The sequence below is a fragment of the Rhamphochromis longiceps genome, linkage group LG18, assembly GCF_057381845.1.
Source record: "Rhamphochromis longiceps isolate RC_006_pf linkage group LG18, R_longiceps_female_GT1.1, whole genome shotgun sequence".
Lineage (NCBI taxonomy): Eukaryota > Metazoa > Chordata > Actinopteri > Cichliformes > Cichlidae > Rhamphochromis > Rhamphochromis longiceps.
In genome coordinates, this window is record NC_140574.1 from 23,110,429 (window position 1) to 23,125,977 (window position 15,549).

Below are 15,549 nucleotides of genomic sequence, written 5' to 3' on the forward strand. Positions count from 1 at the left end.
ACATAAACGCTAATCCTGTTGGTCTATCTATCACCAGTGCTTATCACACAAAGATAAGAAAGAGGCAAAGAGAAGCATATAACTAATGCATCAGCTCTATAGTCAGAGGTTAAAGTGAGCCGAATCAGTTAAACACAACGACTTCTTTTTAAGGAACAAATGTGTGTACTTTTGCCATCTCTGAAGATAACTGCACATGTCATTGTTGTATGTTGTAACTCTTGAGCTGCTAAATTTAGTGGGTTTATTAATTCATGTGGACCAGAAACAAATTATTTATAGACATTTTCTTTTCACTTTAAGTAAGCTGACCTTAAGGAAAGACTCTGTAAAAGATCTTTAATGGGGAAAACTGAGGTCACCTTGGGAAGAGCAGCAGATGTGGAATACCTCTTCCACGAGAGATAGACATTGTCATTGATATAATAGGCAGAGGTGCACGGCAGTGACAGACAATATGAGCCAAAAGATGGCACATGTTAAATACCTCAACCATCTGCTCCAGTGCTGGATGGTTGACTGATGCCTTTTACTGTATTCATCATTATGTACAAATGTTCTTTTGAATATTATCTGTTGTATATCTTAAAAATGGTAAAGAAAATAAAATGCACAGTAATAATATTTAGAAAGAATACACTAAATAGATGCTTCATTAGGTGCATTGGTTAATTGGACCCTTATTTGGCATAAACTGCTTTAATAAAAAAAAGAGAGATTTTGGTTCATATTGACATGATAGCATCACACAATTGCTGCAGCTTTGTTGGCTGCACATCCCAAAGGTGCTCTACTGGGTTTAGACATATTGGCTGTGGAGGTCACTTGAGTACAGTGAATTCATTGTCATATTAAAGAAACCAGTATGAGGTGATCTGATTTTTGTGACATGGTACGTTTTCCTGCTGGAAAGAGCCATCAGAAGATGGATACACTGAACTCATACTAAAGTCATTTCCCATTACACCATTATTACTGATACTAGGCAGGATGGATCCATGTTTTCATGATCCTTACACTAAATCCCAACCATAACGTTGTCACAGCAGGCAGAATCTTCTGTTGTCCATGAAGATAGGAAAAAACTGCAGAAGAGCTTTCAGAGATGCTCTTAATAATAATAATAATAATAATAATAATAATAAATTTTATTTATGAGCGCCTTTCAAGTCACCCAAGGACACTTTACAATAAGATAAAACACTTAGTAAAACAATGGCAGAATAAGAACAATAAAAGCAGAGTTCTGAACCAGTTGAAGCTTATGGAGGGATTTTTGGGGGAGACCATGCAAAAGAGAATTGCATTAGTCAATACGGGAGGTAACAAGACTATGTACAAGAATGGACGTAGACTGGGTGGAAAGAGAAGGAAGCAATCTGTTAATGTTACGTAGATGGAAGTAGGCAGAACGGGTGAGATTATTGATGTGAGATTTATAGGAAAGTGAACTGTCTAGGATGACACCAAGGCTCTTAACCTGAGGAGAGGGGAAAACTGTGGAGTTATCGATGGTGAGTGAGAAATGGTTCGCCTTCAAAAGGTTGGATTTGGTGCCAATAAGGAGGATCTCAGTTTTATCCTCATTGAGCTTTAGAAAATTAGAGGCAAACCAGGATTTTAACTCGGATAGACATTCTGTAAGGGAAGAAGGTGGGAGGGAGGAATCAGGTTTGCAAGAGAGATATAACTGGGTGTCATCAGCAAAACAGTGAAACTGAAGATCAAATTTGCGGAAGATGGTACCTAGAGGGAGGATGTATATTATAAAGAGAAGAGGGCCTAAAACTGAGCCTTGGGGTACACCAGAGGTGACGGGGAATAGACGAGAGCGGAATGATCTTAGTTGAATAAACTGGGAACGGTCGAGGAGATATGATTGAAACCAGGCGAGGGGTGAGTCAGAGATGCCGAGAGAGGAAAGTCTGCTTAGAAGGACAGAGTGAGAAATGGTGTCAAAGGCTGAGCTCAGATCTTCTGCATGGCTTGGTAAGAATGAGTGGTTATTTGAGTTACTGTTGCTTTCCTCTCAGCTCAAAGCAGCCTTGCCATTCTCCGTTCACCTCTGACATCGACAAGGCATTTGAACCGCTGCTCACTGGATATTTTTTCTTTTTTCTACCATTCTTCCTGGAGACAGCGGTGTGGGAAAATCCCAGTGGATCAACACCAAACACTTAATAAGGTGGTTGTTACACCAAAATAAAACCTCATATTTAAGGTTATGTACACACATACAGACAGATTTTGTGTGTCTTAGTATACGTAGATTTTGCACACGCACACATACACAGACACACTTGCAGGTCAGCTTATGAAGAAGTTTGAATGCTGTGATTTCAGAGGGTTAAAGGAGGGAACGTGTTAGGTGAGCTGAGACGCTGCTCGCTGAAGCTGTCATCCATTTGTTTCTGTCTTCTGCAGTTACATGACAGCAGAACAGCTCGTGCCCTCCTCTTTCTCCCTATTTTCCATCTCTCATTTCCCTGTGGTTCAGGGCAGAGTTGGGAAACAAACAGGAATAAATTATCCGCTCTACAAGAAGAGCCTTCTTCTCAACCAGAAAGCAGAGGAAGAAAGGAGCAGTGGGAGGAAAGATGGCGAGGAGGTGGAGAGGTAGAAATGGACCGGTTTAGATCTGCAAACGAGAACTTGTGCGACAGCTGGAAGCAGCTCGTGTGGCTAACAAGCAGCGAAAATTTGAAATTGCCAGTTGTAATCTACTGCTGTAAAACATGACATTACATTACACTGGGGTGGACAGGTGTTCTGAATATATACATAGAAAGGTCAGCAGGTCAAAACTTATGTACACAAGCACATAGCGCAGACAGAAAACGGGCGTCAAAACGACGTGATGATGGTTTGTGGGACGGCAAAGCAAAAGGTCGAAAAAGTGACAGGCCCAGAATAAGATGTGACTTAAGTAAATTGAGCTACTGTGAAATCGTGGATGGTGTATTATTTCTGTGGGCTGAGACTCAGCTGATCAGATGACAGCGGATACTGTTAATCTGATAGCTCTGATGGGACACTGAGGTAAAACAGATCACTTGGGCTCCAGTCTCCCACAAGTTGAGACATTAAATTAACCGGAGGCACATGTTAACAAGCATCGACACAAAGGACAGTTACTACGAACGCAACACAGTTACGAATAAACTGCTGGTAATTTTTAAAACCGAAACTGTTGTTTCCAAACCATTATCAACCTGCTCTTTAATTTCACATTTCACTAAAACATGAACAGAAAAGCCTCAAAGCAAAGTGTTACGCAGCAATTTAGGTATGGTTTAACGCAGCAGTTACTTAATAAATCGATAATGAATATAGACGCAAAAACGCTCAAAATTTCCAGGTTCTGACTTAGTTCTGGTTTTTATTCTCGCACACAGAGACAGAAACGATTCCTAATTGTCAGTCTGCAGATTTATCCGTGTCACAAGTTCCACTTTTTCTGTCAGCCTGAAAGCACGTTCTGTCAAAGGATTTGTACTGCTCACCATTTTTAGATTTTTCTTTTCTTAGAAACAGACTGTTACCAAAAATGAATGATTTACTTTGGCTAAAGTCCCAATTTCAAATTCTCTTAAAATCTGGTTGTGAAATATTCTGCTGAGTAACAGCCAACCAAATATAAACTCTGTGAAAATAGCATTTCACGATGATGCGCGATTTTGGGTCAGTCTCTTTGACGCAACCCTATATAGGTGTTAAAAATGAATAACCAATTTTGTTTGGTGCATGCAAAAATTTACTTTAAAAAAGTGTTCTGTATTGACGTCAACAGATAAACTGACATACACCATTAACCTTCATCACGTCTTAGTCCTTACCAAAGAGTCTGCATATGTAATCCTGGAGTCAACCTCAGGGTCCGTACTGAATGCCATCTGTTAAGAGTGTGGGTCTACATAAGCTGTTAAGTGCTTAGGTTAACTTTCCAGCTCTAAGTCCCAAATGTCAGGGGCAGACAGATAGCTTGTCATGGTTCTCCTCATGCACATACAAACTGGTGCAGCAGATGGCATGGAAAAAAGATAGATACCTGATCGAGGCATACAGATGCCAGCAAAAGTTCATCTCTATACCACCCCATATGTTTCTGTCACCGAGGACTGATGGGGTGAGTATGTGTGCATTTGAGGTGGGTAAACACAGAGTTCACGGCTGTCAAAGGCCACCGTGGACAGTTATCTGCAGTGATAAGCCCCCACACATGATGGATACTTATGAGCTATGAAATGGCTAAGATGAGACATCCTTTGTGGGATTCTACTGCAGTCATTCTCTATCTCATTTTTCTTCCTGACCCATATGGCTCATAAAAGTATTTCCAAGAGCCAACAGAAGAAGAAAAGAGACAGAGAGAACAGAATGACTGTGGCCAAAACACATTCCTGGCTGCAGTCCAATAAGAGCTGGCAGCTATCCACTAAATCAGAAGCATTGCTCGGAAAGTGCCTCCATTAAACAAATCTTAAAGGAGTGTTTTATCCATAACGCATTTCTTGCCCAGCTCAGGTGTAATTGATTTCCTCCAAGTCATTTCGCTGCACTGTTCGGTTCATTATACAGCACATTTTGTTGTTTGGCTTTGTGATGGTTTTGGTGATTTCAAATCCTATTAAAGCCTGGGGTGAATCTCAGTAGGCCATTCGTCTTGCTACTGTTTCATTGATGTGATATGTGTCCTAACATACTGTACCACTGAATCATTGTCATGTCTGCATGACACACAAGCAGGGAGCAAACGTCTCAGAGCAGATCAAGTAAATGTACAATTTTAGGTGGCTACAATTTAGCAGTTGTTATAGTTTAGTTAAAAAAAGGACAACTAAAATAAAAAAAATAAAAATAAAAGCATGGCCAGTGATGATCAGGTGTGGTATAAGCTGCAACCATTACCGAGGTGGCACAGATACTGATGTTTTGTAATTTTTTATTTCTGCACATTCTGATGTAATAACAGTGATAGTCTTTGTTTTCTGGTCACTCACTCTTATTGTGTGCTTTGTGTGGATTTTGAGGTTCAAATACTTAGTCTATACATGTACGTTTGGTACTTTGATTTTTGTTAGGTGGAGTTTTAGATTCCTACCTTGACTTCATTATCATTCTAGTAATTTTCAGCATTAGTTCTTTTTGTTTTATTTGATTTTCGGTGTTTCATTTCTGGGGAGGTTTGGGTACCAGTTTAGACTGCCTTACTGTTCTTAAATTTGAATTATTTGTTTGTGTTAAGCCTCAGGTCCTATTTTGAGTTTGTTATTTTTTGACCGTGTTCGGTTGCTTCAGCGTTTCATTATCTATTCCTTCCTCGACTTTGTCTTTTTGTGTTTATGCATTTGCCCCTCAGTACTCCCCGTCTCTGTTTTCATGTTTATTGGGAGTCTTCTTGCCTCCATGTTTTGCATTGGTACTTTGGTTGCTTCCTGTTTTACTTTGAAGTAAATGTCTTCTAAGTCTTCTTACTTGGTTGACTCATTCTATCTTTCTATCTATCTTTCTATCTATATCCCCACTGCCATGTAGAAGTACACAATGTGAAAAGGAAACAGTAAATAACAACATTTGTTGTTTTTTTATTGTTCATGAAGGTCATAAGATAATTGCAATTGCAGTTCTAGTATATGTGCAGCTCCCCTAATGGGCTTCCCCACTGGTTGTATGTGCCAGACTAGTCAGTAGTGGTCGTGGCCGTCCTTTGCCATCCCTTTGCTCTGCGTGCGTGACCAGGGGAGGCTCTGTACTTGGTGTTGCACCAAGGGGACCAAAATGAATAAAAAGAAATGAATATAATTTATTGTGAATAATAAAATACTGTTCTGCTGAATATGCAGGTTTAAAAGTCCTATTTTTCTTTAGAGAACTCAATTTAGGGTTTCTCTTCATAATTATGGCTACTTGAAACAGCCGGTGTATTTCTGCAGGTGCTGGAACAGCGTGCACTGGACGATAAGCTGTGTTTGAAGAATACGAATGAGCGAGGAAAAAAGAAACGAAACTGGCTGGATTACACATGCGTTTATTTATCTTTCAATAAGCCGCAATCATTAGCTTTCCTGCTAGCTGGTTCACTACCTATAGGAAACTAAACTCATCTTTAGTTAATATTCATCTATTTCCAGGATTCAAGGTGTATCAAAGTGTTGTACTAACACATCTTAGCTGGTTGTGCATGCCATCTAAGATTAGGCAGACATTATGGCTTTGTCCAGTGGTTTATTGCAGTTCCACTCCAGTCCAGTCTTAGCCAAACATGGTAGCCAAATGAGAAGTACAACTGCCAGACCTACTAATTAGTCTTCAACTAAAAAGCCTTGTCTTAAAATTTGAAATACAAAGAAACTGTATAATTCTGTAGTTTAACTACAGTTGTCTGTGTAAAGTATCCACACTGTCAAGCTCCTGGGTTTTTTCTGAGAATCATGTCTGTTTTAAATTTTGTTCCGTGTTTCATAGGTAAATGGGGTTGTCAGCACTGCTTATATTCTTTACTGCTGCACATATTCAGCTCTTGACGAGCTGAATCAGGAACCACGCTTCCACCCTAGAAGAGAAAGCGTGGTTCCTGATGCCGGAATTGGCAGCCCCAGCCCTCTGATGCTGTGTGCCCTGCAGAGCCGCAGTTTGAGCCTGCATTTCCGCCAAACCTGCCAATGCCCGGTCCCTGCCAGAGCCTGTTTCTCCGGCCACATCTACTGATGCTGGGTTTCCTGAAGCTGTGAGTAAAACATATTTATTTCCTTGTGTGCTCTTCAAATGTCCAAATATAGTAAGAGCACACAAGGGAACAAAGAGACTGTAACTCCAGAATGTTTCCCATGCCCTAAAGCATGGTTTGTTTTATTGCTGTTAACCAGTCCTAAACAGTGATATAAAACACTGTATAGGAGCTCTCATTAGGATTTCTTTGACATGGATCACAAGCCATTAAGAAAGGTAACTTGTTGCTTGGGACAACATGGTAAATGTATTTAAACATTATAAATTCGGCAAATGGAAATGCAAAGACACAGCTAACGGAGGGCACTGGTGATCAGTAAAGGATATTGGCTGACAGGAGGGATATATCAGAGCTGGCAGGCCGGAGCAGCACAGAGAATATGGATGAAACAACAACAAAATGGTTTCGCTTCACCATCACTTTCATTCCCCCTGAGGACAGCTGAGTGGGAAAGGCTGAGAAAAAAAATGTTTCTGCCTTCTCCTGGAGACACTGTACTCATCTATACAGAAGAGCATAAACAAAGCTGAATAAACTGTCTTAAGCGCACAATGTGATTCTTTGGTATGCAGACACATCGTCTTTGCTCTCTTTTTGTGTCTCTGGTAAAGTGAGCTTACCTTCACATTTTGGGACACTGAGCTATGTCGCGCACATTTAGGCAGTGGGTCAAAATAAAAGCATCACCAGTTAAATGCTTAATTTTAAGAAGCGCCAAACACATTTGACATCAGAAAAGAGGATATTGTGGTTGCTTTGGGATAAATTGAGGAAGACAGTTTCATTCTATGTGAAATTTCTGAACCCATTTGAAATGACTATACAATTATATGCTGCTATTTTTTTCTTATAATTATGATACTTAATGGAAAGCAAATTTTGCCTTTTAAGTGATATATATTTTTTATAATCCGTTCTCCCAAATGCTAATAAACAGCACATTTTTTTCATGGCTTAAGGATGGCACAATTATCCTTTTTTATGAAATTGGCTTTAAAAAGGTTTTATACCCCCAAAGGAGAGAGATAAACTTAGAGAACAGCATGTAATCCCTCAATCATAATTAAAATAATCACCAAATTTAGAGCAACAGGGATTTACCTGATCGCAAAAAAGTGCAAAGCTGTAAATGCACTGTTGGTTCCGTTGGTGGAAAATACAAACAGTCTGACTAAAAGTCACCTGTCTCACCTGATCTGAGCTGTTTGATGCGACCCTGGCTGGTGCTGGGGTCGACAGGCAGGAAGTCTTTGAACCAGGAGATCTCGGGGTCCGGGATGCCACTGGCAGCGCACAGCATGGTGGCCGTCCTTGTCCGCTCCACCACTTTCAACTGAGGGCCCATGTCTATACTAGGGAAGCCAAATGGCAACAGGTCCTCTGAAAGCATCAAGAGAAAGAAAAGAGTATGAAATGTGCAGCATTTAAAACATGAAATATAAATGTCTAATTGCACTACTTGCGCATGTCTGCTGGTAACATATGATAACAGGAGCTAACATGTATATTTAGCACATATAATGACTTGTGTTTTGACCATTAGTTTAGCATGTAAGCATGCTACGATCTGCTAATTAGTGCTAGAGGCAAACAGGAAGACGTCATACACTGAACAGTGATCATCCCCATATAGTACAGTGCAGTGCTAGGAAACATGACAACACATGTGCATGCTGTTTTCACACATACCACCCTTCAACACTGTTGCTAACCAATCACATCAACCCATAGCAACAGGAGCACCAGCCTCCCCTAGCAAGACGCCTCACCATGTTGCAAAAATCTTTTCCTAAACAACCCAAGGTACAAGACAAAGAGCCTATGGTGCTAACCACGTCTCCAAATTCCTCAGAAATCCTTTAGTATGCCTGAAAAACACGATTCTACTGAAGCCCCACCGGCAACCACCACAGCACCCAAAGGATTTGCTGCCAAAGTCCCAAAGTCCCTGTGCCAGACACCATAGGACATCCTCTGAGGTCCATGACTTTGTAAGTGCGCATGCGCCATTAAAACAAATAACGGATGTATCAGCTTCTACTGCCATGCATTCAGTCCTTCCTTTCCCACACATGCAGTGATGTGAAAGCTCCCCCCTCATAGCTGCTTAAACATTAGTAGGCTTATGAAAGCAAAGATATCAGCAAAGACAGCAGAGCCACTATAGCCTTGGTGATCAAAGTTGTGTGTTCATTCCTACAGCTAGCTAGTCATTAGGTGATATAGCAGGCGGGCAGAAACACAGCTAGGATTTTTCTGTGTGTTTGACAGGCCATTTCTGGAAGAGTATAAACATACCGCCCAGTCAGCAGGAGTTACTTAAGTGCCTACACACACGCACACACACACACAAATACACACACACAGGCTTTGCAGTACATTACTAACCTAGAATTACAGGTGTTTGGTGGCAGTGGCGATGAACTACGAGTTTTCAAAGGTGTGGTTCTGTGTTATGTGGTGCTAACGATTCCTGTCTAATAACTATTCAGAAAGCTGCTCAGAAACAGCAGCGGCAATTAGAAGCTGGGACCAGAGGAGGGGCAGGGCACTGGGGGTAATAAGGACTTGTTAGCAGTAATTGTTAAAATGTACCAACGATTAGAGAGGCCGATCTGGGATGTGTCTGAATGCGTCTGGATATGTCTTATTACGTTGTAGGAGCTGAGGACAAGTGTGTGTGTGTGTTTGTGTGTTGGCTGTGTGTACATATTTGCTTCTATGGCTATGTTCTCATTAGCATCTTCACAGATTTCTGCAAAGTGTATCGAATAATGTTGAGCGGCACGATCGCACATATCCAGGAAAATAAGTGTGTGCACGCAAAAAAGCAGTTGCTTTCTATTTCGCACACACACATACACAAACACGTTCACATACACTTTCTCTGGTGAATGGGATTAAGAGTCTCAGTGACAACAGTCCAGATGGCCAGACACGTAATCAAGCATCCATCAGCCCTCCTGCTTCCTTTCCTCCTTACCCTTTAAACCACTCTCTCTTTCTCACACATGCACACAGACACCTCCTCCATACCTGGAACTATAATTATAAATCCACATTCCCGCAGCAGCGAAGCAACGAGATGGCAATTTCCTTGGCTAATAAATCAAACCCATCGGAACATCTTGATTGTCAGACAAAACAAAACCTGCTAAAGTTTGCTTTGCTTGAGCCCAGAATCACAGACATATCTGGAGCTGAACGCAGTCCAAGATGCAGACCGTGGCCACGTCAACTGTCTGTGTGTTTTTCCTCTCCTCCACTCCTCCTCCGGGCCCCCTGCTACCTAACCACATGACAGACATATACCATCTGTTCCCACACACTCTGTGATGGGGATGAGAGGCTGAGTTGAGATAGGATCTATCGCTCTCTTTCTCTCTTTCTACAGTCATCAGCGCTAGAGAGACCTCGTCAGATAGGAATGTCAAGCTGTTGCTGATGCTGCGCCTGAGAAGAGAAAGTGGAGAAATGCCACAAAAAAGCAAGAGAGGAATCAAAACTTGATGATCAAGATGTTTAGTGCAACAATTAGGCCTCGTGAAGACAGGAGAGACTGGAGTGGGCAGAGTGGACCACGCTAACACTTCTGAGACCTCCCCCCACCCCAACCCTTCAGCATCCCTGACAGATCAATACTAATGATCTACCTGAATGGAGGCTAGTGGTATGGCCACTGATGAAATAGACAGGAAGAGAAAGGAAAGAGAAGAGGGAGATCGATGGGCAGGTCAGAAGGTGAACTCCCAAAGGCGAGGAATATGCTAGGCCTACATTTGCTCCCCTCTACCCTCCCCGAATCCTACCCCTCTCTTGAGAGGGTTCAGATGGTCTTTTTATCACTCTGCCAGCTACCACAACATGGACTCCCTGGCTGTTAATTAGAGCACACCACAGCACTGGGCTCAAGGCATGTGCATATACAATGCATGCGTGTGTGTGTCTGTAGGGCGTGTGGCTCTATATTCCACTCAGGTCTTTATTAATGCTGCAAATAGATGGTGTGGGTGGACCTTGGACTGAACACTTGGAGAGAATTAGAAGAAATGGAGAGAGTCGGACAGATAAACAGAGAGAGTGATAGAGAGATGGATTAAAGACACTTACTGCCGTGCTGTAAAATACCACAAAAAGAGGAAAAATAGTAGTGAATCTTTGCAAGCATCCAGAACCCAACGATGCTTTTCAGATAGCTAAGGATATTCAGCAGTGTAGAAAACAAACAAGGGTTAAGTTAGTCATTTTAACTTTAAAATTCTGCTCATTTCAAGCTTGAGTAGAATTGTTTTGCATCATTAACTGTTTAAAATAATCCGAGTTTATCTTCTACTGCAGCACCCAGTTCATCCAATTCATCCTCTGTATAAAATGAACATTTTTAACTCCATTCCCTTTAAAGCTAGCTCCCCATTTAAGTTAAATCCATACTGTCTGTGAAGGTTCTCAGTCATCCAGGTCATCGTAGTCAAAGGAGCTTGCAAAGAAAAGCGTCTGGACTTCTTTAAGTTACTTGAAGACGTTTCACCTCTCATCCGAGAAGCCATTTGACCTTAGAACTGAAGAAGCTTCTCGGATGAGAGGTGAAACGTCTTCAAGTAACTTAAAGAAGTCCAGACGCTTTTCTTTGCAAGCTCCTTTAAATCCATACTGATTTGTTGTCCTTTGTAAAAAGAACATCATACCAACAGTCAAACATAGTGGTGGTAGTGTGATGGTCTGGGGCTGCTTTGATGCTTCAGGGCGACACTGTGATTGATGGAACCATGAATTCTGCTCTCCACCAGAAAATCCTGGAGGAGTATGTGTGGGCAACAGTTTGTGTCCGGAAGCTCAAGTAGCAGGACAATGATCCGAAACACACCAGCAAGTCCACCTCTGAATAGCTCAAAAAAAGAAAAAGAAGCTTTGGAGACACCTAATCAAAACCTGGCCTTCAATCAGATTGAGATGTTTTGGCGTAACCTTTTTCACGCTCAGAAACCCTCCACTGTGGCTGCATTAAAATAATTCTGAGGAGTGGGCCAAATCTCCTCCACAGCGAAATGAAAGACTCGTTGCACAAATGCTTGATTGCAGTTCCTTGGGCTAAGGGTAGCACTATCAGGTATTAGGTTCAGAGACAATTCATTTTTTCCTTTTTTTTTTTTTACACAGGATTTGTGTTAGGGGTTAGGGGGTTTGGAAATGAAATGAAAAGATTTTCTCTTTACATTTTCTCAGGTTATCTTTGTGTAATATTACAATTTGACAAAGATGTTTGATGATCTAAAACCTCAAAAGGATGGCACAATCCTTATGATGTTATGATATATACAAAGCTGTGTTAGAAAAACAGCTTTAATTATCTAAAATATCCTGCTTGCCCTTACCTGGGCTCTCATATTTCTTAGATACAGACGGAAAGTGAGTGCCTGTTAAAGAATGGCCTTTTTAACCCTCATCTGTTGCTTTATTTGATTAACATTTCATGATAGTTAATGTTTCATGGTTGTTTTAAACGTCTATGAATTATCTTATATTAAATCCTCGTGTTTAATACCCTAACACTAATGCCAAGATGGTAGCTGCATTAATGAGGTAAGTTAAAAAAATGTCCTAATTTCTTTAATTCATTCAGTTTGTTAACACTGACATTTTCATTTGTAATTGTAATTAATTTAACTTTTTTATATCATCACTCATAAATAAGAAAATTATCCGTCTATGGACCTGATCATCATCAATGTATAATATAATATAATATAATATAATATAATATAATATAATATAATATAATATAATATAATATAATATAATATAATAGTAATTAGAAGGCATCAGTTTGCAAGGTCTCTAATGCCTTTTCCACTGAACTGTAGAGCAACATAAGATAACAAAACCCTTCTTTAAAGGGCAAAATGTAGGAAACAGCTTTGTTAAAACCAAAGCCAGCTGTTTTAATAGACTGGCTCAATTAAAAGGACACAAACACAGCAGCAACAGCACTGCCCCGCAGATGCAGATAACCCATTCCACAGTACAGGACACTAAAGTACAGTTCACCAGAGAGGAGAATATGGAGCTACAGGTATTCAGCCAGGCTCCTGGATGAGTCAGCGACCGCTTGAAATAGATACTGCGGGCATGGCCTTGATCACACTTTCCTCTAAAATGAATCATTTATCAAGAGCAAACACTGCTGCACAAAAGTGCCGCTTATTTTTCATCTCCTGGTTAAATTGATAAGATAGCCTATGGAAAAATGTGGCATGTGTATACAAACACTCTGTGTGTCAACAGCGTTTGGGGGAACATTGGCAAGGGTCGAGCAGCATTGTTCCCCGGAGCTTTGTGTTTGCGTGTATTTGTGTGTATCAAGAGGTTGAGCGCGTACATTTTGGCCTGGTTATGTTTGCAGAAGGGCAATCAGGCCTAGTGCCCAAAACCAGTCAGTAGAGCCAACCAGTTCTGGGCAAATATGCAATTTGTGTGTCCGTGCATGCACACACGCATGCGGCAGTAGAACGGAAAGACACAAACACCCAAAGGGTCAAACACATAATGCATATGATGCAAACAAACAAACATGAATCCAGGTTTTCTTTCCCCGTGCCTCTTTGTATTTTCGTCTCACGCGCACAGAAACCCAAACAGATACTCTCTCTCTCTCCCACATTCACACACAAACACGCCCGCTTCCCCGCGGAAAAAAATCATTATTTCTCCCAGTTAAGAAACAGGTTGCCTATTCATCTCTCAGTTCATTTCAGTGGGAAATGGCCATGTGCATGAATGAAGTCTGAATAAAAGCCGATCTCGGGGAGCCTGATTCAGGATTAATCTGCTCGCACTCAGCAGTCTTCAGAGGCTCTAATGCTTTGACTCCTATTGACTGCAGGAGGGCTGAAGGGGAGCACTTTAAATGCTAATAGACCTTTATGATAATAGATCACAATGCAATGCAAATGCAGACTTTGTAGACCAATCACATGAAAAACCCATGTGTCTTCACCATTGTGTGCCCTACTTTAGGGGGCCAGGACTAAACAGGATCCCACATGTAAGGCTGATTCCCGAACCACATATAAACATTCAAGAAGAATTTAAAAAATGAAAGAAGGACCAAATATAAACAGCAAAGACGAGGGGTTAAAAATGATGAAACAGCCAGTTCTCCACTCGAGGAGTGTAATCCTCCTGCAGGCTGAGTAGATACTCTTAGTTGTTTCCAGACCGAAATGCTGCTTGAGCCGCCGGCCTGCCAATGCAGCAGACGCCTAGGGGGAATCACTGATCTGACTCTGTTGTTCATATGAAGGGTGTTTGCCGTGGTGGCAGAACATCTCTCTTCCCTCTTCTCTCTCTCTCTCACCCTGTTTCTCCCCCATCCCCCGCCTGCCTTTCTCCTAAAATGGGACACTGGGAGGTGAGTATAATCAGGATTACTTTGCACAAAACCAGACATACACACGCACACAAATGTATGCACTCACGCACACACCCGTGCGCACGCTTACCAGCGCACACACATACAGCGCTGCGGTGATGAGAATCTCTCGCCCACAAGAGGCTTTCAAACATGCAGAGCTGCAGATATTCATGTCTCCTGAAGGGAGAGCAACACAACTGCAGTGTCCATAGAAAAGAGCAGCTGGGATGGAAAGGGGAAGGGGTGGAGCAGCGGAGGGCATGTAGCAATGCAACGGGAGGAGTTAAAAACAGAGTCAGACAGACAGAATAGATGGCTAAGAAAATGAAAGCATGAATAAAACAGAAGAGAAGAAATTAGAAACGGATATTGCTGTAGGGCCAAAGTACGGCTCCTGGAGTTAAAGAAAGAAAGATATAAGGAGGAAAAAAGGTCATTTTACAGGTAATGTGTGAGGATGATAAAGATGATGATGATGTTGGTGAAAGCCCATAACCTACCACATCTCCACCCATTAGGCAGCCAACAGTGCAGCAGTAAATATCCTGTGGCCAACTGCAAGCCCCTCACTCTGTACGAAACTGCTATTAGTCTTAGTCCACCATTATACAGAACGATGAGATAAAGCACATCAGTGGATGAAAAAGACTTTTCAGTGGAAGTGGAAGGGTTTTGGCCAATAATGGAAAGCCTTTTTTCTACTTCAGTGGTGGACCTTTTCTACGATGGACTGGTTCTTTTTTAAAGACTGACCCAAGCACAATTTCTGCAGACATTTGTGCACTTAACAGCATTCTTGGATGACATGATCTATTCTGCAGAATATCACTGAGCCTACAGTAGGCTGCATGGGTGCAAGACACTGGGAGTATCCTGTCATGTTTGAAGTAGGAGGAGGTGCCGTCACTGTGTAAAGTTGAAGTAAAACTGCGCAGTAACTTGCAGGTAATTTAAATCCCTCTCCTCGTGTTTATGTATATATAGAGCAAAGAAGCTTTAGATTTACTTTTGAATATAAATTTAAAAACACTTAGAAACATCTTGGCAACAAACTTTTATTTTATTTTATATCTTTACTTTAAAATTTTCTGAAAAGTTTGATTTAAAATACACAGGCATTAATCATCTAAAAATAAATTTTAACCTCAGCTCACGCAAATCAAGGTTTTCAACAGGAATCACTAGCAACTGTGGGTTTAGTGTATTGTCCGAGGGTAATGGCCAGGGATTAAAACACCAACCCCGGGATTAGTGGACAACCTTGACAACCAGCCTACACCGTTGTTTGATGTGCAGCACTTTCCAGAATGACTTCATGCGCCCTGATACGTTAAAGGGACAGCTTACAAAAAATGGCTGATGTGCAACAAATTTCTAAGCAGCATAAAACTCTCAAAAAAAATAATAT

The 15,549-nt window shown here is 41.3% G+C and overlaps 1 protein-coding gene across 1 annotated transcript in view; it reads right to left on the bottom strand.

Moving 5' to 3' along the window:
• LOC146648285 (receptor-type tyrosine-protein phosphatase S-like) overlaps nucleotides 1–15,549 on the bottom strand; it is a 70,201-nt gene that overhangs the window by 32,920 nt on the left and 21,732 nt on the right. The window contains exon 5 of the mRNA XM_085389215.1: nucleotides 7,922–8,110. Coding sequence (XP_085245341.1) covers nucleotides 7,922–8,110 — 189 coding nt within the window. The remainder of the gene's footprint in view (nucleotides 1–7,921; nucleotides 8,111–15,549) is intronic.